Here is a 24743-nt window from a genome sequence, read left to right as displayed (position 1 = left end):
ATTTGCATCAACAAGCTGGTGCACCTTATAAAGTGGGCACAGTACAGTGAAATGCATTGTTTGCGTCAATGACCAACACAGTCTGAGGATGTACTGGGGGGGGGGCAGCCTGCAAGGGTTGCCAAGCTTCCAGCGCCATAACTTACAAATGAAGCCTGCAACTTGCTAATCCTAAACCCGTGTGTCTTTGGAATGTGAGAGGAAACTGGAGCACTCAGGGGAAGCCCACATAGTCATGAGAAGAATGTACAAGACTCCTTATTGACATTGGAAGGAGTTGAATCCTGATCACTGGTACTGTCATAGCATTACACTAGCTGCTAAACCATTAATCTTAAATCAGTTCTGATGTTTTGTTGGAGCAAGGGATTAAATATATACAATCACGAGGGGCATAGATATAGTGAAAGCATTCATTCTTTTTCTCAGGGTTGGGGAATCAAGAACTAGAGGGCATAGGTTTAAAATGAGAACAGAAAGATTTAAGAGGACCATTAAAAATGGGGCACCATTTAAAAAATATGTATTTGTGGAATGCGCTGCCACAGGAAGAGGTTGAGGTGGGGTACAATCATGACTTGTGAAAGACAGATGCAAGGATAGGAAAGGGTTTGGAAGGTTATGGGCCAAATGCTGGCAAGTGGGATTTGGTTGGACATCTTGGTTGGCATAGACTTGATGGGCGGAAAGGCATGGTTCTATCCTGTAAAACTCTGTGACTCGCAACAGTGAGACTTAGGGGTGCAAGTACATAGTTCCCTGAAAGTGGTGACACAGGGAGACAGGGCAGTAAGGAAGGGGTATTGTATGTTTGCCTTCATCAGCTGAGGCATTGAGTGCAGAAGGCACTCAGTATTCAAGCTGTGGTTTTACTATGGACCTGTACAATTGCAGTGAGACCGATTGCACACATTATGAAGGCCAATGTATCATTTGCCACTTAACCAGTTATTGGACCTGCATGCTTACTTTTATTGACCAGTACACGAGGTCATCCAGATCCGACTGCACCCCCTCCTGTCACAACCCTCGTCATTCAGATAGTAATCACTTTCCTGGTTTTTCCATGAAGCTCCACTGGTAGATATAGAACCCTGCAGCACGGTACAGGTCCTTTAGCCAACAAGGTAACCCATTCCAAGATCAATCTAGCCCTTCCCTCCCACTTTTCTAACATCAATGAGCCTCTTTAAGAGTTTCTTTAATGATTCTAATGTATTTACCTCTACTGTCACCCTTGGCATGGTGTTCCACGTACTCACCACTCTCTGTGTAAATAACACTTCTGACATCCCTCCTATACTTTCTTCCAATCACCTCTAAATTATGCCTCCTTGTGTTAGCCATTCACACCCTGGGAAAAAGTATCTGGCTGTCCATTCAATCTATGTCTTTTATCATCTTGTACACTTCTATCAAGTCACTTCTCATTTTCATTTCCTCCAAAGAGAAAAGCCCTAGTTCACTCTATCTATCTTCATAAGACGTACCCTCTAAATCTCCAGTGTGCCCTCTCCAAATCTTCCACGTCCTTCCTATACTGAGGCATCCAAAACTGAACACAGTATTTATTCCAAATGTAGTTTAACTAGGGTTTTAGAGAGCTGCAATATTACCTCATGGCTTTGTGTAAAGAGATTCACCTTGATATCATTCCTGAGGAACCTGGCTCCTATCCCAAGGTTCGAGCACCAAGAGTATTTCATTATACCATCAAACATCAGGTCCCTGAATCAGCGTGGAAAACTTCACTTACCACAGCACTAAACTGATTCCACAACCTACAGATTCACTTACAAGGACTCTGCAACATGTTCTCAGCATTATATATTTATTATTATTATTACAATTTGTTTTGCATTTGTAAAGTTTGTATTCTTTTGCACATTTGTTGTTTGTCAGTATTTGTGTGTAGTTTTTCATTGATTTCATTCTATTCCTTCTACAGTGAATGTCTACAAGAAAATAAATCTCAGGGTAGTATAGGGTAGTCATAAATTCACCTTGAACCTTGAACTTTGAGCATCAAATCCCCTGAACATCTTCAATACCTAGATTAGATCACATTTTAATATCATTTATTTAAAGGAAACACAAGCCTAGTCTATTCAAGCTTCCTGTGTAATTGCAATTTTAATGCTATCATCTTTCTAAGGTGGCTTTTCGAAGATCAATACATCCTCCCTTGAAATGGTATAGCCAGGATTCCATACAACCTGCATAACAACCTGTTCAATCAGTTTGGACTCAGCTCCCTTGAGATAAAGTCCAACTTTCTATTAGCTTCTTAAATGCCTTTTGGTGCCTGTCCATTAGCTTCTGGTTATTCCTGTTTTATTCAGTTCATTTGCTCAGCAAGCAACATTCAGAAAGTACTCTAATCTATCTTTCGATGCATTGAATTCCATTTGTCCGTATTCCCCAATCACTATCCTTCAATATCCATTTACAAGTTTCTACACGTTCTATATTTTTACTAACGTAGTGCTGTCAGAAAGCTTGGGTGAATGCCTGTCTATTGGTCCATCCAATTCCTTTTGAAACAACATGCCAATGTTAAAAGTTTCTACATGCAAATCTAAATTGACAATTTATCTCTTTCCAGTGGTTTGAACTTCATTGACTTGATGGTTCGCCAAGGCAATATAGACAATCCACCAAAGACTCCTCTGGTTCCTGGCTTCGAATGCTCGGGCATTGTGGAGGGGCTGGGAGATGGCGCAAAAGGTTTTGAGGTTGGTATAGTATTGTTGTCAACCACTGTTGCATTTGTTGAAGTTTGGACCTACCTTCTTAAATTCCCAAATGTTCTCCTTTTTCTACATACATATGTCTGACCAACAATGATCATTTCATCTTTATAGCATTGTAGAGTACTACAGCACAAAAAACAGGTCCTTCTGCCCATCTAGTTCATGCTAACCTGATCTTCTACCTAGTCCCAAGCACTAAATAGTTAGATTACATTGACTCTAAATTCAAAGTCAAATTTCAAAGTAAGTTTATTATCAAAGTTTGTATATGTTATCATATAGTACCTTCAGATTCATTTTCCTGCAGGAATTAACAGGGGAAAAAAGAAATACAATAGAATTTACAAAAAAAAATACATAAACAAAGATTGACAAGAAACCAACAGGCAAAAAAAGGCAAACTGCAAATAAAAAAATATAAAACTGTGAATATGAGATGTAAAGAGTCTTTGAAAATGAGTCTGCTAGTTGTACAATCAGTTCAGGGTGGGGTGATTGAAGTTATCCATGCTGCTTCAGGAGCCTGATTGTTGAAGGGTAGTAACTGTTCCTGAGCCTGGCGGTGTGGGAACTAAGGCTCCTATACCTCCTGCCTGATGGTCGTAGTGAGAAGAAGACATGGGTTGGATGGGGGTGGTCTTTGATGATGGATCTTGTGGGAGTGTTCCATGTAAATGTACTCAATCATGGGGAGGGCTTTGCCTTGCTGGAGTGGACTGCATCCACCACTTTATGGAAACATTGCCTCAATGTCAAAAACTGTGCTCCCTATTCAAAGTTCAAAGTATATTTATCATCAAATTATGTATATTTTAGACGACCATGAGATTTGTCTTCCTACCGGCAGCCACAAACAAAGAGCCCTGTAGAACTCATTAAAAACAAAAGAAGACTGTCAGACACATAGTGTGCTGAGAGGGGAAAAAAACAAATCATGCAAACAATAAAACAAGCAAACAGCATTCAGGACTGAAGTTCACAACACCAGGAATCACTGCAGCCGATCCAGATCCATTTGCTGCAGGCCGCAGCCCCAGTCCAGCACAGAGACGAGCAAACCCCGTGAAGCAGTGAGCCGAAGCAAAGCAAACCATCCCTCACCTCCAACATGGACACCCTGACCACTTCAGTCTGGCCTGGCACTTAAATCATCCTAACCAAAATGAGAACAGAATCTGGACCGAGGTGAGAGCGCTGCAGTTGCTGATCTTTTGATATCTCTGCTCTCGTGTGATTGTCGGCATTACACATGTCAGTGGGCATGCTCCCTGACATCTCGAGCATTACTACCATCAGAGAGGAGGTACAGGAGCCTGAAGACCCACACTCAGTGATTCAGAAACAGTTTCTTCCCCTCTGCCTTCAGATTTCTGAATGGTCCATGAACCTATGAACACTACCTCACTATTCCTCTTCCGGTTTATTTGCACCATTGATTCATTTTCATAAATTAGAGAAATTCCGTGGTGCTGGAGCTTGGGAACTTGTTGCAAGCTGCTCACTGCAAACCCACTCACTACTTCTATTATAATCATTCCGCTGTTTTAGATCTAACTTCCAAAACAACAAATTTCACATAGTCTAAGTCAGTGATAGTAAATCTGACTGTGTATCTTTCAACTTACATTTCCAATCACTGTTCCTTTGATCATTATCCCTCTGCTTTTGTGTGAGCTTATTATGATCAGGTTGATCACAACATTTCCTACTTTACAACAATTGCTAGATTCATTATAGATTCATGGAGTTATACAGGAAAGAAACAGGCCCTTTCGTCAACTCATCCATGTGAACCTAGGTTCCTACTTGTTCTCATCCCACTTGCCTGCATTTGGTCCTCTCCCTCTAAACCTTTCCTATTCATGTACCTGCCTGAATTTCTTTTAAATGTTACTATGATACCCATCTCTTCTCCTCTGGCATATTCCATACACCCTACATCCTCTGTGTGTGAAATATACCCCTCAAATCACTTTGGAGGTTCTGTCTTAAAAGCTGCTCTATTAAATGAGTGCTTTTGTGTTGTTTTTCCCAGACTGGAAATAGCTAATATTTTAGATATAACTTTAAGTTGATTGGAGAAAAGTACAGGAGTGGTGTCAGAGGTCGTTTTTTTTACACAGTAGGTGGTAGGTATGTGGAATGCACTACCAGGGGTGGTGGTAGAGGCAGATCCATTAGGAACATTAGAATCTTAGCTAGACACATGGATGAAAGAAAACCGGAGGGCTATGTAGGAGGGGAGATTGATGTCCCAGATTGTTAGATTGATCTTGGAGTATGTTAAAGGGTCAGCACTACATTGTGGGCTGAGGGGCCTGTACTGCTCTGCATTGTTCTATGTTCGATGTTGAAATGTAATATCATTGCCATTTCTTATGCACATTGAGGGTAGGATTTTGTATCAATTGGAGTCAGTGGAAACAAAAGGAAAAGTTTAGGGGAATTAGAAGAGAATGCAACCATGCTTATGCTTCAGTTACAGGGATAGAAAGGTCTCGTGGGCTCTCCTGCTTGTTAACTCTTCTCCCTGTTTCAGATCGGAGACAGGGTCATGGCCTTTGTCAACTACGGTGCCTGGGGAGAGGTGGTCTGCACTCCGGTGGAGTTTGTCTACAAGATCCCGGATGACATGGGGTTTGCCGAGGCAGCAGCCTTCCCCATGAACTTTGTGACTGCCTACATGATGTTGTTTGAGGTGGCGAACCTTCGACAAGGAATGTCGGTTCTGGTGCACTCAGCTGGTGGAGGAGTGGTAATTATTACCTTTTTTTTCAGAGCTCTTCACTGATTTGCGCTGCCATTTGATCCCTCTGACCTTGCTGAATGATGTAAAATAGCACCAATCAATACAAATTTCCATTTGCAAATATCAGCTCTGTTGGTCCAAGTGTAGTGAATACCAAGAGGGGAATGTGTTAAGTGTTTTGCAACTTCAAAACGTGAAACTAATTCAAAGGAAGAGACGGAAGTCTGAAAATGCGAGCCTAACTTTAGGTTTACTTTAAGCGAGGCGTGATGATGTATATAATTAATGTATTTTTACATATACACCATAATTAATTACTTAAATGAACAGAAATGCTTAACCAAGCCATATATATGTGAGATTGCTCAAATATTGTTGAAATATAAAATACACAACAGAACATATCAGGGATCTGAAGGCTTCTGACCAGAAATCAAAACTGATTGCTTTGTGCTACAAGAATATTTTCACATCTTGCTTCCAGTGTAATGGACCAACCTCACCCATGCTGACTGCTCCAGTCATCAACACCAATCTCATTTAGGTCCGCACATTTCTATTTCAAGTGCTGTGTAAATGCTTCTTCAATGTGTGGGAGTATCTGCCTCCACCAGCTCCCCAGGCTGTGTGCCCAAATTCCCTCCACTCCCTGTGGCAAGAAATTCTCCTCGAGTCAGTGACCCCAAATGTGGTAGGGTGTGGAGCAATGCATTGTGTTTGATCTCTGAAAATGGTTTCCTAGGGGGTACATAATTATCAGTGCTGGTGGCTGTGTGAGAGGTTATGTGTATCAGGATATAACCTTCTCACCCACTCTTCCTCCGTGTTTATTTGTGCTGTTTCTATGATGGATTGAAAATATACCTGTCAAATGTTGAAAGGCATTGCTAGTGTATATATGGAGAGGATGCATCCAGTCGTGGGAGAGTCTAGGACCAGAAGGCACAGCCTCAGAATAGAACAGGGGTTCCCAACCTTGATTAATGGTAGGGGGTCCATGACATAAAAATGGTTGGGAAACCATTGGAATAGAAAGAATTTAGAACAGAGATGAGTAAGAATTCCTTTAGCCAGAGGGTGGTGAATCTGTGGAATTCATTGCCACAGATAGCTGCAGAGACCAAGGCATTGAGAATATTTAAAACGGAAGTTGATAGGTTCTTGATTAGTAGAGGTGTCAAGGTTATGGGGAGAAGGCAGGAGAATGGGGTTGAGAGGGATAATAAGTCAGCCATGATGGAATAGTGGTGCAGACTCGATGGGCTGAATGGCCGAATTCTGTTCCTGTGCCTTATGGTCTAAAACTGTATGCGATGTAAATCACTAACGAGTTTCCTAAGTGTATGGAACTCTACTAGAAGTGGGAAAGCATGGGGATTTACTTAAGGATGATTCCAATAGTGCAGGATTTCAATAATAATGGAGCGATTGGGAAAATTGGAATTGCACTGCTCAGAGCAGAGAAGCTTAATGACTCATTAAACTAACATATTCAAAACAGTAAGAGTATTTATTCTCAATGGCCATTTTATTAGGTACACCCTGTACCTGGTAAAGTGGACACTTAGTGTATGTTTGTGGTCTTCTGCTGCTGTAGCCCATCCACTTCAATGTTCATCATGTTTTCTGTTCAGGGATACTATTCTGCACATCGCTGCTGTAACACGTGGGTATTTGAGCTACACTCGCCTTCCTGTCAGCTTGAAACAGTCTGGCCATTCTCCTCTGACCTCTCACTAACAGGTGTTTTTGCCCACAGAACTGCTGCACATTGGATGTTTTTTGTTTTCTGCACTATTCTCTGTAAGCTCGAGAGTCAATTGTGTGTGAAAATCCAAGGAGATTAGCAGTTTCTGAAATACTCAAACCACCCCATCTGGTGTCAGTAGTCGTTCCACGGTTAGAGTTACTTGGATCACATTTCTTCCCCATTCTACCTGGTGTGAACAGCAACTGAACCTCTTGACCGTGCTTTTATGCACTGAGTTGCTGCCACATAATTGGCTGAATAGATAATGTACAGGTGTACCTAATAAAGTCTCTACTAATGGAGATGTAAAGCACTTCTTCCCTCTACTAGCCTGCAGGTCATCCTTGGGCAAGGTTTCGCACCTGCTTAGCACCCCCCCCACACCCACCAGCCGATCAGGGTCATGTGAAGCCATGGGAACAGATGTTAGATGGTCGTATGAGCAGCTGGGGTATATCACAAGTCCTGGTTATGTGACCACTGACACCAGACAGACAATCTTTGAAGAGTATTGATAATGGCTGGGTTCACCTGTCTTGTAAGGACACAGAAAGCCCAGGAGAAGGCAATGGCAAACCACTTCTGTAGAAAAATTTGCTAAGAGCAAGCATGGTCATAGAAAGATCATGATCACCCACATCATGTGACACATGGTAAAATAGGTTGTAGTCAGCATGGCTTCCTCAAAGGAAAATCTTGCCTGACAAATCTGATAGAATTTTTTCAAGAAATAACAAGTGGGATAGACAGAGGAGAATCAGTTGATGTTGTGTACTAGGATTTTCAGAAGGCCTTTGACAAGGTGCCATATGTGAGGCTACTAAACAAGCTACGAGCCCGTGGTATTACAGAAAAGATTCTAGCATGGATAAAGCAGTGGCTGATTGGCAGGTGGCAAAGAGTGGGAATAGAATAAAGGGGGCCTTTTCTGGCTGGCTGCTGGTAACTAGTGGTGGGTCTGTGTTGGGACAATTTTTTATATGTTATGTGTCAATGATTTGGATGAAGGAATTGATGGCTTTTTTTTTTGCAAAGTTTGCAGATGATATGAAGATAGGGGCAGGTAGTTTTGAGAAAATAGGCTACGGAAGGACTTAGATAGATTAGGAGAATGGACGAAGAAGTGCCAGATGGAATACAGTGTTAGGAAGTGTATGGTCATGCACTTTGGTAGAAGAAATGAAAGGGATGACTATTTTCTAAATGCAGATAAGATACAAAAATCTGAGTCACAAAGGGATTTGGGAATCCTTGTGCAGGGTTTGCTTAATTAAGGTTAATTTGCAGGTTGAGTCTGTGGTAAGGAAGGCAAATCTAATGTTATCACTCATTTCAAGAGGACTAGAATTTAAAAGCAAAGATATAATGTTGGAAGTTTATGAAGCAATGGTGAGGCTGCACTTGGAGTATTGTGAGCAGTTTTGGGCCCCTTAGAAATGATGTTCTGAAACAGGAGAGGGTTCAAAGGAGATTCATGGAAATGATTGTGGGATTGAATGATTTGTCATATGAAGAGCATTTAATGGCTCCGGCCCTGTATTCACTGGAATTTAAAAGAATGAGAGATGACCTCATTGAAACCTATTGAATGGTGAAAGGCCTTGATAGAGTGGATGTGGTGAGGATATTTCCTTTGATGGGAGTATCTTAGACCTGAGGACACAGCCTCAAAAATGGAACGACATCGTTTTAGAACAGAGACGAGGAGGAATTTCTTTACCAAGAGAGTGGTGAATCTGTGGAATTCGTTGCCACAGGCAGCCGTGGAGGCCAAGTCTTTATGCATATTTAAGGCGGAGGGTGATAGATTCTTGATTGGTTAGGGCATGAAAGGATACAGGGGGAAGAAAGGATACTGGCGCTGCGAGGAAAAATAGATCAGCCATGATGAAATGGTGGAGCAGACTCTATGGGTCAAATGGCCTAATTCTGCTCCTATATCATATGGTCGTATAGACTTGTGGATACCGCATGTAATGATGACGATGATGAGTACGTTGTGATCTGTATAGTGGAGTGGAATCGGATTTAATATCAAAAGGGAAATGGAAAAATAATTGAACAAAAGATACTTGAAAATACTGGGGGAAAGGGGAGGCCTTGTGGGACCAATTTGACAACTCATTCAAAGATCCAGTAGAGGTAAGGTGGGTTGAATGATTTCTGAAACTGTAAGAATCTTTTGATCGGAATTGCATCTGCGAGCAAGTGCAGTACGTTGAACTTTGGCTTAAATTATATCGCAAACAAGTTAATAGAATTCAAGCTAGCTGAATCCCGGAGGCACAGTGCACGGCACTTTGTACTCTATGCTGGACCAGGCTGAAATGAAATACCATGCAGATCTTTCATTCCTCAAACTGTGCACTTAAAAATATGCAGCACAAAAGGTTTGAATTTAAATTGGTAAGCTGGTTTATTATTGTCACATTACCAAGTTACAATGAAAACCTTTGTTTTTGCTTGCGATTCATACAGACCATTATAGCAGTGTATTGAATAATGGAAAGTCGTATTACAGTTATGGGGGAAAGTGCAGTGCAGTCAGACAATGAGGTGCAAATCTTTAATGAGATAGACTGTGAGGTTAAGAGTTCATCATATTGTACCACGGGACATAATTTGATGCACTGTTCTCCTGTCACTGGACCCAAAGCTCAAACTTGAACAGACTGGTTAAATGCCTCGATCTTTCCTCAGTGCTGGCTTTGAAGCTCCAAACTGAACTCTAGAGGGGATTGATATTAGTTCCTGGGCAGCTGTCATCCACAATTAGTCAAGTAACAGCTGCAGATGGAAATAATAATTGATAAAAGGAATGTAAATATCATACTGAATTACTAGCGTCTTCCACTGTGTGAGTGACATGTGAGAGTGTCATCTGTATTTGATACTGCCCATTGGTCATGGACATAAAAAAGGGAGGGACAATAGTGTAGTGATGAGTGAAACGCCTTATAATACCAGCTGTAAGATCCAGTTTCAGTTCCTGCTACTGTCTGTAAGGGCTTTGTATGTTCTCCCCGTGAACGTGTCGATTTCTACCAGGTGCTCCGACTTTGGTCCCACAGTCCAAAGACATGCGGGTTAAAGTTAGTAAGTTGTGGGCATGCACTGGAAGGGTAGGGCCACTTGTAGGCTGCCCCAGCATATCTCAAACTGTGTTGGTCAATGACGCAAATGATGTATTTCACCCTGTTTCAATATACATGTGACAAATAAAGCAAATCATCAAAAATCTTAAGACTGCCATTGTGAGGCTGATGTCCAGCACCAAAATTATTTCGTCGGGAAAAGGTAACAATACATGAAATGAAGAACTCTCTTCATCAACCCATAAACACAGGAGATTCTGCAGATGCTGAAAATCCAGAGAAACACCGTTAAAATGCTGGAGGAACTAAACAGGTTGGGCAGCATCTATGGAGGTCAATAAGCAATCGATGTTTCAGGCTGAAATCCTTCATCGAGACTGACCCTTCCTCAAGCCATATCCCTTTTGGTTTTCTACTTAATATTGAAAGAGGTAGACTCTTCTCAGGAATGCAAACTTTTTGGTTGAGTTTCCATTCCTGTTCCCGTCTTGGCCTGTGCATTATCCTATGTAACAGTTAAAACTCTTCTGGTTCACTTGGGTCCTCTGGGAAGGGAATCAACCCTGTCTGATCTGTTTTGTAACTCCACTTACACTCAAGAATCATCAGTAAACCGCTCACTGAAATGCCCCGGCAACCCACTGAATGTCAAGTAATGTTAAGCTTTGTGAGCAACACCCACACTCTGAGAATGAATAACCATTTGTTTTCAGAATCACTGGCATACAGGTGTGTCATGAAATTGGTTGTCTTGCAGCAGCAGTGTAGTGAAATGGATCCAAAATTCTATAAGTTATAATAAGAAATATGAAATGTACAGTACCTACAAATTAAATTAAATAACTTGTGCTAAAAGGGAATAAAATAATGAGGTACTTTTCATGAGTTCATTGTCCATTCAGGAATCTGATGGTGGAGGGAAAGAGTTCAAAGTGAATATTATTATCAGAATACAAATGTGTCACCACATGCAGTCCTGGGTTACGTTTTCCTGCAGGCATACATGGCAAATCTATAGAATAGTACCTATAACGGGATCAATGAAAGATCAAGTAGAGCATAGGAAACAACAAGCTGTGCAAATGCAAATATAAGTAAACGGCAATAAGTAACGGGAGCACGGAAGTGAGATCAGTGGTTGTGGGAACATCTCAATAGATGAGTGTAGCATTCCCTTTTGTTCAAGAGCCTGCTGGATGAGGAGAAATAACTGTTCTTGAATCTGGTGGTGCGAGTCCTGAGGCACTTGTTTCTTCTACCTGATGGCAGCAGTGAGAAGAGAGCATCACCTGGGTGGTGAGGATTTTTGATGATGGGTGCTGCTTTCCTGCAACAGCGTTTCATAGTCATAGTCATACTTCATTGATCCCAAGGGAAACTGGGTTTCGTTACAGTTGCACCAACCAAGAATAGAGTATAAATATAGCAATATAAAACCATAAATAATTAAATAATAATATGTAAATTATGCCAGATGGAAATAAGCTCATGTAGCTTATTCATGTAGCTTCATGTAGCTGTGCTCAATGGTTGGGAGGGTTTTACCCATGATGTACTGGGCTGAATCCACTACCTTTTATAGGTTTTTTATTTCAAAGCCATTGGTGTTTCCATACCAGGCCGTGATGTAGCCAGTCAATACAGCCTCCACTACACATCTATAGAAGTCTGTCAAAGTTTTAGATGTCATTCATTCATTCATGAAAAAAGCTGTTCCTAAAATGCTGAGTGTGTGTTTTCAGGCTCCTGTACCTCCTCTCTCATGAAAGCTTTGATAGCCTTACCCACTGTTCATTTTGCCCGCGATCTTGGTGTCATCTGCAAACTTGCTCAACCAGTTTACCATATTATTATTCAAATCATTAATATAGATGATAAAGAATAACGGACCCAGCACGGATCACTACAGCACACCACATGGAGGTGTCCTGGGTGAGGGCATGTCTGGGGTGATGGGGGTCCTTGATGAATGGATGCCTCCTTTTTGAGGCATTGCCTTTTGAAGATGTCCTCAATGGTGGGGAGGCCAGTGTCCATGATGGAGCTGGCAAAGTTTACAACTCTTTTTTTGATCCTGTGCAGTGGCCCCTCCGTACCAGATGGTGATGCTCTTAAGTTAGAATGCTCTCCATGGTGCATCTGTAGAAATTGGTTAGAGCCTTTAGTGACATATGAATGCTCCTCAAACTTCTGGTGAAATACAGCCACTAGTGTCCCTTCTTTGAAATTGCAACAAAATACATGACAGAATAAAGTTTCTTTGCCTCCTTATAGCCAGGCATTGACTTGTTTATTTATTTGGGGGAGGGGTTTGAGTAAGAGGCGGACACTTAACTACCTGCTGACTGCATAGGAGGATCTCGTGCAGGGACAGAGAGCTGTCCATGGTTGACTTTGCTTTGTCTCCATCATTGTAATGATCTACAACTTTCAATAGATGCTGTAGGAAGATGACTTCTCAGTTTCATTCAAGGTATTAGACATGATAGGTTGTGTTTAATTAATCTTATAGAGTTTTTCGAGAAGGCTGCCAGTAAAGTTGATAAAGGGAAGGCAGTGAACGTTGTCTACATGGACTTCAACAAAGCCTCTGACAGGATCCCACATGGGAGGCTGGTCCAGAAGGTTCTATTGCTTGACGTTCAGGATGAACTAGTAAATTGGATTCAACATTGGCTAAGCGGGAGAAGCCAGAGAGTGGTAGTAAATGGTGGCTTCACTGACTGGAGTCCTGTGACCAGTGGAGTGCTGCAGTGATCTGTGCTGGGTCCATTATTGTTTATCATTTATATAATGATTTGAATGATAATGTGGTAAACTGGATGAGCAAATTTGCAGATAACACCAGGATTGTGGGCATAATGGACAGTGGGGAAGTCTATCAAAGATTTCAGTAGGATCTGGCTTGGCTGAAAAATTATGTAGTTTAATGCAGATAAGTGTGAGGAGTTGCACTTTGGGAGAACAAGCCAGTGTAGGTCTTACACAGTGAATGGTAGGGCACTGAGGAGTGCTTAAGAACATAGGGATCTGCAAATACAAATCCATAATTCCTTGGAAGTGTCATCACATTGATTACAATATTTATGAGATAATTGGATAAGTACATAGAAGGAGGGCTATGGTCCAGAAGGGTCGATGGGAATAGGCAGGATAATAGTTCAGCATGAACTAGATGGGCGAATGGCCTGTTTCTGTGCAATAGTTCTCTCTGACTTTGACTCTTCCACTGGTGAGGCCACAATTGAAATATTGTGTTCAATTTTAGTCACTGTGCTGTAGGAAAAATGTCATTAAGCTGAAAAGAGTGCAGAAGAGATTTATGAGAATGTCAAAGTGGAGTTTATCGTCATTTGCACAAGTAGATGTATGCACAGATGCAATGGAAATCCTCTTGGCAGCAGCATCACAGGCACAAGCATCACATAGGGGCATTCACAAATACAACATAAATAATACCTAAATTATACCTGATTTTTACAAGAAAAAACACAATTAGAACAAAAAGGCCATTTTAGTGCAAAGTGCTCAAAGTGGTCACCTTGTTGCTAAACCGCAATGTTTAGGTCTTTGCCAGCTGGTTCATGAACCAAGTGGCTAGAGGAAAGTAGCTGTGCTTGAACCTGGTGATGTGGGACCTCAGGCTTCTGTACCTCCTGGCCGGGTAGTAGCCGTGAAAAGATGTCATGGCCGGGATGGTGGGGATCTTTGATGATGGAGTCAGTGCCTCCTCTAGATACTACCAATGGCCAGGAGGGATGTGTCTGTGATAAACTGGTCAGTGTGCACTACTCGCAGCAGATTCTTCTGTAACCTTTGCATTTGAATTGCTGTACCAGGCCATAATGCAACCAGTCAGGATATTGTCAACAGTGGATTTGTAGAAGCCTGTTATAGCGTTCAATGATAAGGCAAGCCTCCTTAATGATAACCTAATAATATAAAGGCAAGGGGTATGCTTTTCTCTTGATTGTCTCTGTGTGCTGTGTCCTGGACAGATCATAAAATATTTTAACGCCCCGGAATTTAAAGCTGTTAACCCTCTCCAGCATCTTTGGAATCTCCTGTGACTAGGGGGCATACGTTTGGGGTGACAAGGGAGAGATGTAATAAGAATCTGAGAGGAAAATGTTTCCACACACCGGGTTGATTAGTGGAGAAACTGTGGAATTCATTGCCACAGATGGCTGTGGAGGCCAAATCATTGGGTATATTTAAAGTGGATGTTGATAGGCTCTTGATTAGTCAGGGCATCAAAGGTCAAAAGCCAGGAGAGTAAGGTTGAGAGGGATAATAGGTCAGTCATAATGGAATGGTGGAGCAGACTCGATGGGATGAATGGCCAAGTTGTGCTCCTATATCTTCTGGTCCTATAGGTACATTCACAACATTTAAAAGACACCTGGCAGGTACATGGATAGGAGTTGCTTACGGGTCATATCCTGGTAAATGGGTCTAACGTACATAGACATCTTGGTCAGTATGGACGAGTTGGGCCTGTTTCTGTGCTCTGTGACTCCACGTGGTGTGAGAACCCAGTTACTGTGTGGAAGAATTGTTTGACGCAGCACTAGGAGGATGCATGCACTTTGCCAAGCTGCTCGCGTGAAGGGAGACCAAAGCACAAAGCTCCAGCACAAGCCTGCAGCCTGGTTTGCTGAGATCTTTTGCATGATTGGCAACTTCTGCAATTGAAAGGACAGCCTCCTGTCTCCTCCTCAGCTTGCACTGCAGTCACAGGCATGATACTTTTAAGTTGTCTAGAGCCTTTCAAAAATCCTCAGTGAATTTGTCTGAAGCTGTCAAACCTGCTAACTGGATAGATGATGCCTTACTTGGCAATGACATAAAGTGAAGATATAATAGCCAATTGTAATATTGCTCTGCAAAATCATGAATTGTTCATGTGCAAAATTTAAATTACCTTAAGGTTGTATATGGTATGTATGATTTGATAATAAATGTACATTCAACTTTGAACTTGATACCCATCAGACAGTGCTGCTGAAAGGCTTTTTGAACTACTGTTGCTACCCGGACTGAGAACTGTTCGCAACCCAGACTGGAGGTCGAAAATGAGCAACAGTGTGTGGGAGAGGATCACAGAAACTGCAGTAAGGGGGAAGGGAGGTAACCAGCCCACCTCTCTGACTCAGTGAGTGAGTGAGTCGGCTCAGTGCTCAGATTGTTCTTGGTTGGGGATGGGGAGAGGTGGCTCACATAAGTGTTCCATTTCCACCCAGATGAAGATGCCAGCAGCAGCCAGCAAACCCATCCAGCCAGTCTTGCAAATGAAACATAGAAACATAGAAAACCTACAGCGCAATACAGGCCCTTCGGCCCACAAAGCTGTGCCGAACATGTCCCTACCTGAGAAATTACCTAGGGTTAGCCATAGCTCTCTATTCTTCTGAGCTCCATGTACCTGTCCAGGAGTTTCTTAAAAGACCCTATCGTATCCTAACCCTAACCCTAACCCTAACCGTTGCCGGCAGCCCATTCCACACACTCACCACTCTCTGTGTAAAAAAAAAACCTACCCCTGACATCTCCTCTGTACATGCTTCCAAGCACCTTAAAACTGTGCCCTCTTGTGCTAACCATTCCAGCCCCAGGAAGAAGCCTATGACTATCCACACGATCAATGCCTCTCATCATCTTATACACAATGCTCCTTCATATTTATAGGGTGCACATAAGTCAGGGGTTTGTAACCTAGGGAGGACCTGTGAAGGTGAAGGTGCTTTCAGAGTGCGTAAGACCATAAGACATAGGAGCCGAATTAGGCCATTCAGCCCATCGAGTCTGCTCCGCCATTTCATCATGGCTGATCCATTTCCCTCTCAGCACCATTCCTGTGCCTTCTCCCCATAACTTTGATGCCCTATATAACACTTCAGTACAACTAAGTAGTTTCTGGGCCACTTCAGAGGACAATTATGAGTCAATGATAATACCATGGATCTGGGGTCACAGGGGGGTCAGAGTGGATAAACATTTCCTTCCTTAAAGGGTGTCAGTGATCAAGATGGGATTTTCCAACAGTTGCTATTGGTTTTGGGTTATTATTGTCTCATTTACCAAGATACAGTGAAAAGTTTGTCTTGTTTCCAGCTCGTACCGATCAAATCATTACACAATGCATTGAGGTGGAACAAAGCAAAGCATAACAACGCCGAATAAAATGTAAAGCTACAGAAACAGTGCAGTGCAGGTAGACAATAAAGTGCGAGGTCATTACAAAGTAGATTGTGAGGTCAAAAGTCCACCTAACGCAGAAGAAGTCCATTCCAAATCTACTTGTTTTTTTTTCCAATATATAACAAAATCCTGATGAACGGCCTGAAATGTTGACTGTTTAAACTTCCCCATAGACGTTGTCTGACCTGCTGACTTCCTCCAGCATTTTGTGTGTGTTCCCCTGGATTTCCTGCGCCTGCAGAATCTCTTGAGTACATCTATTTAAGTGAATTTCGATTTTACAGCAGCCGTGAAGGAGCCTGAGGCCTCTTCCTGAGGTCAAGATGTCAAAAGATCATATGACCATGTGGAAGGATAGTCATGGAGTTACACTACATGGAAATTGGCCCTTTGGCCGACTCATCCTTTTTTACTGACAGAGGTGCCTTTCTGAGGTGGTGCTTGCGTTCGGCCCATATACCTCGAAACCTTTCCTGTCGATGCACTTCAGAGGCTAATTATGAGTCGCACAATGTCTAAGTGCCTTTTAAATGTTGTAATTATACCCAAGTGACAAACCACTTCTGCAGAAAACTTTGCCAAGACCATGATTGCCCACATCATAGGGCACGGTACATGATGATGATGATGAAGATACTCGCCTCGACCACGTCCTTTGGCGGTTCATTCCATATACACATTACTTTCTGTGAAAGGTAATCACGGATGTAAATTGGGATCCCGGTAGCTTGATTGGCCGATGGAGCCTGAACTTAGGCAAAAGGGTTTGTTGGGTGACTTGTGTCTAACAGATAGCTGAGCATCTTGCCTGACCACCACTACTGGAATGACAGCTGAAATTTGACCTTTGTACTGATCTGCTGGAGGATCGAAATTTATTCTGCAGTGTCAAATGTGACTGAATGGAGGTACACTGAGCTTGGGGGTTGTGGGTTTAAACCTCTCTCCAGAAAATGAAACCAATGCTTTCTCACTTGTGTAGGAGTTGTCTGCAGAAGCAGATGTTCAACTACAGCTCCATCTGTCCTGTAAGATCGATGTAAAAGACTCAGGATCCTTTTGAAGAATTTCCCCAGTATTTATCTCCCATCTGGCAATATTTTTAAAAAAAGACTAATTGCTTAGAAATTCATCCTTGTTTGGTGGTATTAATTCCAGTCAATGGTAGAGTCAATACAATCTTATGTTACATACCCCGTAACTGGGTTGCCAGACCGGCAGAAGTGGAACGCTCGTTGGAGTCTGTGATTACTGGGAACTAATAAAGTTTTATTAAAGAAATAAGTAATACAGTACACTAATCGCAAGGATATAAATGTAACAGGTTAGCAATGATAATACACACATATACACAGAAATAGGGTAATCGGAATCAACCAAGCTCTATCGCAGTCTAGGGGTAAAATGATCAGTCTTAAGTGAAGCAGAGTTCAGTTCAGTTTAGGGCAGTTCGAAGTAATCGCTGTTGTTGTACCGTTGTGTGTGTGTGTGGGGGGGGAGAGAGAGAGAGAGAGAGAGAGAGAGAGAGAGAGAGAGAGAGAGAGAGAGAGAGAGAGAGATATGCAGTTGGTTTCGAGCAGACCTTTTGATGTCTTCTGATCCCGCTGTGGTCACCGACTGTGACCCCTCCATTCCGGATACGATCGTTCTTCCGTGGTGAACCGGGCACCCAGGCAAGGGCGGACACACACCCCAGGTTCCCACCGATCGTACCTTTACACCCTGTGAGCCTCCGACCAATTCCCGTGAACCGGTCCTCCAAACTCCGACCAACTTGTGGGGGCACACTGCTCTTTCCAGGGTCTCATGGCATGTCATGCCTTAGCAAACCTGCTCTTTTTATCCCCCTGCTGGGGTATCACCTGTCCATCAAACTTCAAACAGTTCAGGTTCAAAGCAAACGGTCTGTCAATATCTGAATTGTGTTTCTTTCTCGTTAACCTCTCTCTTCTCTCTTATTAGCATTTTGAATGTTTCTCCATTGTCTTCCGTTATCTCCCTCATTAGGATCATCCGTCCGGCAGCTCTGCTTGGCGTCACACATGACACTACAATGTCCCCAAAGTCACTGGAGTTAAATTTTGAAGAATTACAAGCAACCATACAGCACAGTACAATAGGGCACCACAACATCATAGCAGTTAGTGCAATGCTTTACTGCGTTAATGATCACCAATTTGGCTTCAATTCCCACTGTTCTCTATAAGGAGCTTGTATATACTTCCTATGATTGTATGGGTTACCTCTGGGTGCACAGGAATCCTCCCACATCTGAAAAGACATACAGGTTAGCGTTAGTAAGTTGGGGGCACGATGTTGGCACTGGAAGCGTGGTGACACTTGCGGGCTGCCCCGAGCACGTCCTTGGACCTAATTGGTTGTCGATGCCATCGAGGATTTTCAGTGCATGTTTCGATGTACATGTGACAAATAAAGATAATCTTAAAGCTTAAAGTACTTTGTACACCATAAGACCATAAGATAGATTTGTTTGATGATGAACTTCAACAAAAAATAAATTACAAAAGAAAGATAGAGAAGCAGAGTTAGGCCATTTGGCCCATCGAGTCTGGTCAGCCATTACATCATGGCTGATCCAACTTTGTTCTCATCCCCAATTTCCTGCATTCTCCCCGTATCCCTTCATGCCCTGACCAGTCAAGGATCTATCAACCTCTGCCTCAAATATGTATAAAGACTTGGCCTCCACAGCTGCCTGTGGCAAAGAATTCCACAGATTCACCACCCTCTGGCTAAAGAAATTCCTCCTCATCTCTGTTCTCAATAGACACCCCTCTATTCTGAGGCTGTGCCCCCTGGTCTTAGACAATCTCATTATAGAAAATATCCTCTCCACATCCACTCAATCAAGGCCTTACACCATTCAATATGTTTCAATTCTGGGGCCACTAAATTGAAACATATTGAATGGGCCTATATTCACTTGAATTATTTTGAATTCAAGTGAATATAGGCCCAGAGCCATCAAACGCTTCATTTAACAAGCCATTCAATCCTGGAATCATTTTTGTGAACCTCCTTTGAACCCTCTCCAGTTTCAGCACATCCTTTCTAAGATAAAGGGCCCAAAACTGCTCACAATACTCCAAGTGAGGCCTCGCCAGTGCTTTATAAAGTCTCAACATTAGACCCTTGCAGGGACCTGCAATGGAGAATTGATTGTTTCTGTGCCGTATTCCTATCCAGTACTTGTGGCTTTCTGTGTGAGCCCACAATATTTAATCTGTCAGTAATGCTTACTGTGCCGATCAGCCAATGAAAAGAAACACTTTGATGTTGCTGCATCACAGAAGCTATGACACAGAAGGAGACTATTTAGCCATACCTATGATATTTGACAAAGAGCCACCCAGCTTGATCTGATTGTCCCAACAGATGCTGTTGTTCTCCAGGTTACACTTCAGTGCAATTGACCAGGGATGAATTTTGGAGCAAGAGACCAGTCTAGATTGTTCCCTACAACAGTGTCTAGGTGTCATAGGTATTCAGCTGGCAGTTAAGCACTTCGGGATATTCTGAAAATGATTTGATAGCTGCTGTACAAATGCAAGGTTTGCTGATATTGTGGGAATTTTCTGTGCATCATTTGGCTGCCTTAATTCCTACAATTTAAGACCCAGGTTTTCAAAATTCTTGTATAAATTCCTTAATGTGCTAATGTTCATGCATAAACATGCGCAACTTTTATGTGTAATAAAATAAATGCTGGAAATACTCAGCAGGTCAGGTGCAGTGGAAAGAGAAACAGAAGCTCAAAGTTTGAAGTCAATTTATTATCAAAGTACATATATGTCACCATATACAACCCTGAGATTCATTTTCTTGCAGGCATACTCAATAAGTCATCAATAGAATAATAACCATAATAAAATCAATAAAAAACTGCACCATTTTGGGTGTTCACCCAGTGTGCCAAAGACAGCAAACTGCAAATACAAAAGAAATAATAATAATAAATAAATAAGCAATAAATATCAAGAACATGAGATAAAGGGACCTTGAAAGTAAGTCCATTGGTTATGGGAACATTTCAATGATGGGGCAAGTGAAATTGAGTGAAGTTATCCCCTTTGGTTTAAGAGCCTGATGGCTGAGGGGTAATAACTGTCCCTGAACCTGGTGGTGTGAGTCTTGAGGCTTCAATGCGTTCTTCCTGATGCGAGAAGAGAGCATGACCTGGGTGGTGTGGGCCCAAATGATGGATGCCGATTTCCTCTGACAACCCTTCATGTAGATGTGCTCAATGGTGAGGAGGGTTTTTCCCATGATGGACTGGACCATATTCACTACTTTTTGTTGGACTCTCCATTCAAGAGGTTTAATGTTTCCATACCAGGCTGTGATGCAGCCAGTCAATATTCTCTCCACCACAATTCTATCTAAGTTTGCCAAAGTTTGAGATGTCATGCTGAATCTGTGCAGACTTCTAAGGAAATAGAGGCACCACCATGATTTCTTCTTAAGTCCACCAGGGCAGGTCCTCTGAAATGATAACACTGAGGAATTTAAAGTTGCTCACCACCTCTGATCCTGAAATGAGGACAGGCTCATGGGCCTATGGTTTCCTTCTCCTGAAGTCAATAATATGTTAGAGTTAAAATTTCAAGTTGAAGTCCTGGGAAATGGAGAAGATAAGTTAGTTTTGAGGTGCAGAGGGTGCATTGGGGTACAATGGACAAGACAAAGGAGGTATTGCAGAGGCCGGGGTTACCATGGTGATCAGCTGTTGATGAAACCTTCTGGTTAATGAGGGCAGTTAGGGAGAGAGAATACAAAGTGACAAACAAAAGCTGTGAGCTACAGAGCTGTAGGCAATATCTAGGACAGGGCCTGGTGCTGGTTTCTCGACCCAAACTGTCGACAACTCATTCTTCCTCTGCAGATGCTGCTCAATCCACTGAGTTCCTCCAACACAAACAAGAGAAAATCTGCAGTTGCTGGAAATCCCCAAATCACAACACACACAAAATGCTGGAGGAACTCTGCAAGTCAGGCAGCATCTATGGAAAAAAGTACAGATGACATTTCGGACTGAGACTTAAAGGCCTTGGCCTGAAATGTGGACGGTACTTTTTCCCCATAGATGCTGCCTGGCCTGCTGAGTTCCTCTAACAGCCTGTTTGTTGGTTTAGATTCCAATATCTGCCATCTCTTGTATCTCCCGGTTAAGTTCGTTGAGATTCTGATAGATGACCTAGAGTACAGCCATTCAGTTCTGTTACAAGCATGGACTTCAGTTGCTGAAATGGAGTAGAAAATTCTGGAAATACTCAGCAGGTCAGGGAGCAGCTGTGGAGAGAGAAGCTGAAAACTGTTTCTGTCTCTGACTTTCGAGAAGCAGAACTTTCTCAAAATGGACATTTCTGCAAAAAGAAGTCTTTTGAACAGAAGAATCATGGGTAAAGTCCTCCCCACCATTGAGTACATCTACACAGAGCGCTGCTGCAGGAAAGCAGCATCCATCATCAAGCACTGCCACCACCCAGGCCATGCTCTCTTCCTGCTGCTGCCATTGGGAAGAAGGCACTGGAGCCTTAGGACTCACACCATCAGGTTCAGAAACAGTTATGACCTCTCAATCATCAGGCTTTTGAACCAGAGAGGATAACTTTACTCAACTTCACTTACTCAATCACTGAACTGTACCCACATCTATCGACCCACTTTCAAGATCTCTGCATTTCAAGTACTTGATAATTATTGCTTATTTATTTATTTTTCTTTGTTGTTTTGCATAGTTTGTTGTCTTTTGCACATTGGTTGTTTGTCACTTGGGTGTGGTATTTCATTGCTACTATTGTGTTTCTTGGATTTACTGTGTATGCCCACAAGAAGATGAATCTCAGAGTTGGATATGGTGACATATACTGCATGTACTTTGATAATAAATTTACTTTGGACTTTGTATTTTGTACGAAGCTGCAGTGAATCAAACAATACTCCTAAGTGGGGATAAAAAATCTGAAGTTGTTGGAAACTTCAATAAAAGAGAGAAAAAAGCAGCTGGTCAGCCAGCATCTGTGAGGTGAAGTAAAGGTGAAAAAGTACAGTCCTGATGAATGATTTCAGCCCAAAATGTTGACTGTACTCTTTCACATAGATGCTGCCTGACAGACTGAGTCCCTCCAGCATTTTGTGTGTGTTGCTCAAGATTTCCAGCATCTGCATCTCTTGTGGCTAAGAGAAATGGGGTGATGTTTCAGGAAATCCATCTTTCCTTTGTGGGTTTTCAAGTTACACAGCCGGGTAAGACTAGAGGCTCCCGCTAAAAGAGAGGTACAAAAAAAATCGAATAAAGAATTCGCAGAGTGTTGGGAGAAGGTGGATCTTAGTCCCTGAGGATGAACAGTACAGATACATTTGAACAGACACTAAATAAGTGTTTGAAGAAGTAATGAAGTGTGTGATGGACACAGACAGTACTGTGCAAAAGTCATAGGCACATATATACATATAGCTAGAGTGCCTCAGACTTCTGCACAGTACTGCAGTAATTTTATGTATTGCACTGTACTGCTGCTACAGAGAGAAAAAAAAACAAATTTCATGACTTATGTGAGTGATGATAAACCTGGTTCTGATATGGGTCTCAATTCTGGACTGAGAGTGGGAAGGGGGAAGGGAGAGGAAAATCATGGTTGGGAAAAGAGGAGAGGGGAGGGAGCAGGAAGCACCAGAAAGACATTCTGTAATGATCAATAAACCAATTATTAGGAATCAAATGACCTTGCCTAATGTCTCAGGGCTGGGTATGTCTGCACCCAGCCCTTGGCACTCCTTCTCTATCATCTCTTGGTAGGACTAATCAAAATAGGACATACATGGTAAATGGTAGGGCAGTGAAGAATGCAGTAGAACAGAGGGATCTAGGAATAATGGTGCATAGTTCCCTGAAAGCGGAATCTCATGTGGATAGGGTGGTGAAGAAAGCTTTTGGTATGCTGGCCTTTATAAATCAGAGCATTGAGAAAAGGAGTTGGGATGTAATGTTGAAATTGTACAAGGCATTGGTGAGGCCAAATTTGGAGTATTGTGTACAGTTCTGGTCACCGAATTATAGGAAAGATGTCAACAAAATTGAGAGAGTGCAGAGAAGATTTACTAGAATGTTACCTAGGTTTCATCTCCTAGGTTACAGAGAAAGATTGAACAAGTTGGGTCTTTATTCTTTGGAGCATAGAAGGTTGAGGGGGGACTTGATAGAGGTACTTAAAATTATGAGGGGGATAGATAGAATTGACGTGGACAGGCTTTTTCCATTGAGAGCGGGGGAGATTCAAACAAGAGGACATGAGTTGAGAGTTAAAGGGCAAAAGTTTAGGGGTAACATGAGGGGGAACTTCTTTACTCAGTGAGTGGTAGCTGTGTGGAACGAGCTTCCAGCAGAAGTGGTTGAGGCAGGTTTGATGTTGTCATTTAAAGTTAAATTGGATAGCTATATGGACAGGAGAGGAATGGAGGGCTATGGGCTGAGTGCAGGTCAGTTGGACTAGGTGAAAGTAAGAGTTCGGCACAGACTAGAAGGGCCGAGATGGCCTGTTTCTGTGCTGTAGTTTTTCTATGGTTTCTCTAAACCAGGAGAAGTTTCAAAAATCAAAACAAGTGTTTCACTTGCTTCAGCAGATAGAGTCCAACAGATCTTTAATCTTCAGCTGATCTCCAACTATATGCCCAGTACCACTGATCGGTTGATTACAACTTTCCCTCTAAAGTTCCTACATCAAAATAAAATCAGACTTGAAGGGATCTGTGCTGGGTCAGGGCTGGTTCCTGCAGGTCGGTTCTACCATTAGTGCTGCTCTCCAGTATTTGGTCCCTTGAAGAAAAGCTAGATTGTCTTCGTCGACAGACCCATGCGAGACAAGGTGGATTGCTTTCACCTCTACCTGACCCACTGCAAGATGAGGAAATGCTGTGCGCTTGTTCTGTCAGAAACATGGCTCCAAGAGAATATTCCATGCACCATCAATCTTCAGGCGATGCCACTAAGGGACTTGGGCAAGCATTATTTTTGTGACTGTATATGATATTGTAACTATTGGTGCTCTGCTGTGCTGTGTGTGACCGTAAATACTGTGTTTGTCACCTTGACACCGGAGGAATACTGTTTTGTTTAGCTGTATACATGTGAGTGGTTGAGTGACAATTAAACTTGAACTTGAAGTTGAACTTAA

The 24743-nt window shown here is 42.3% G+C and overlaps 1 protein-coding gene across 1 annotated transcript in view; it reads left to right on the top strand.

The window, feature by feature from the left end:
- Nucleotides 1–24743, top strand: part of vat1l (vesicle amine transport 1-like) — a 184368-nt gene that overhangs the window by 18601 nt on the left and 141024 nt on the right. The window contains exons 2-3 of the mRNA XM_072279203.1: nucleotides 2606–2735; nucleotides 5293–5508. Of these exons, the coding sequence (XP_072135304.1) occupies nucleotides 2606–2735; nucleotides 5293–5508 (346 nt within the window). The remainder of the gene's footprint in view (nucleotides 1–2605; nucleotides 2736–5292; nucleotides 5509–24743) is intronic.

Source organism: Mobula birostris, chromosome 15 (genome assembly GCF_030028105.1).
Source record: "Mobula birostris isolate sMobBir1 chromosome 15, sMobBir1.hap1, whole genome shotgun sequence".
Lineage (NCBI taxonomy): Eukaryota > Metazoa > Chordata > Chondrichthyes > Myliobatiformes > Myliobatidae > Mobula > Mobula birostris.
Note: the sequence above shows the minus strand (reverse complement) of the source record. Positions and strands in the feature narration are given on the sequence as shown.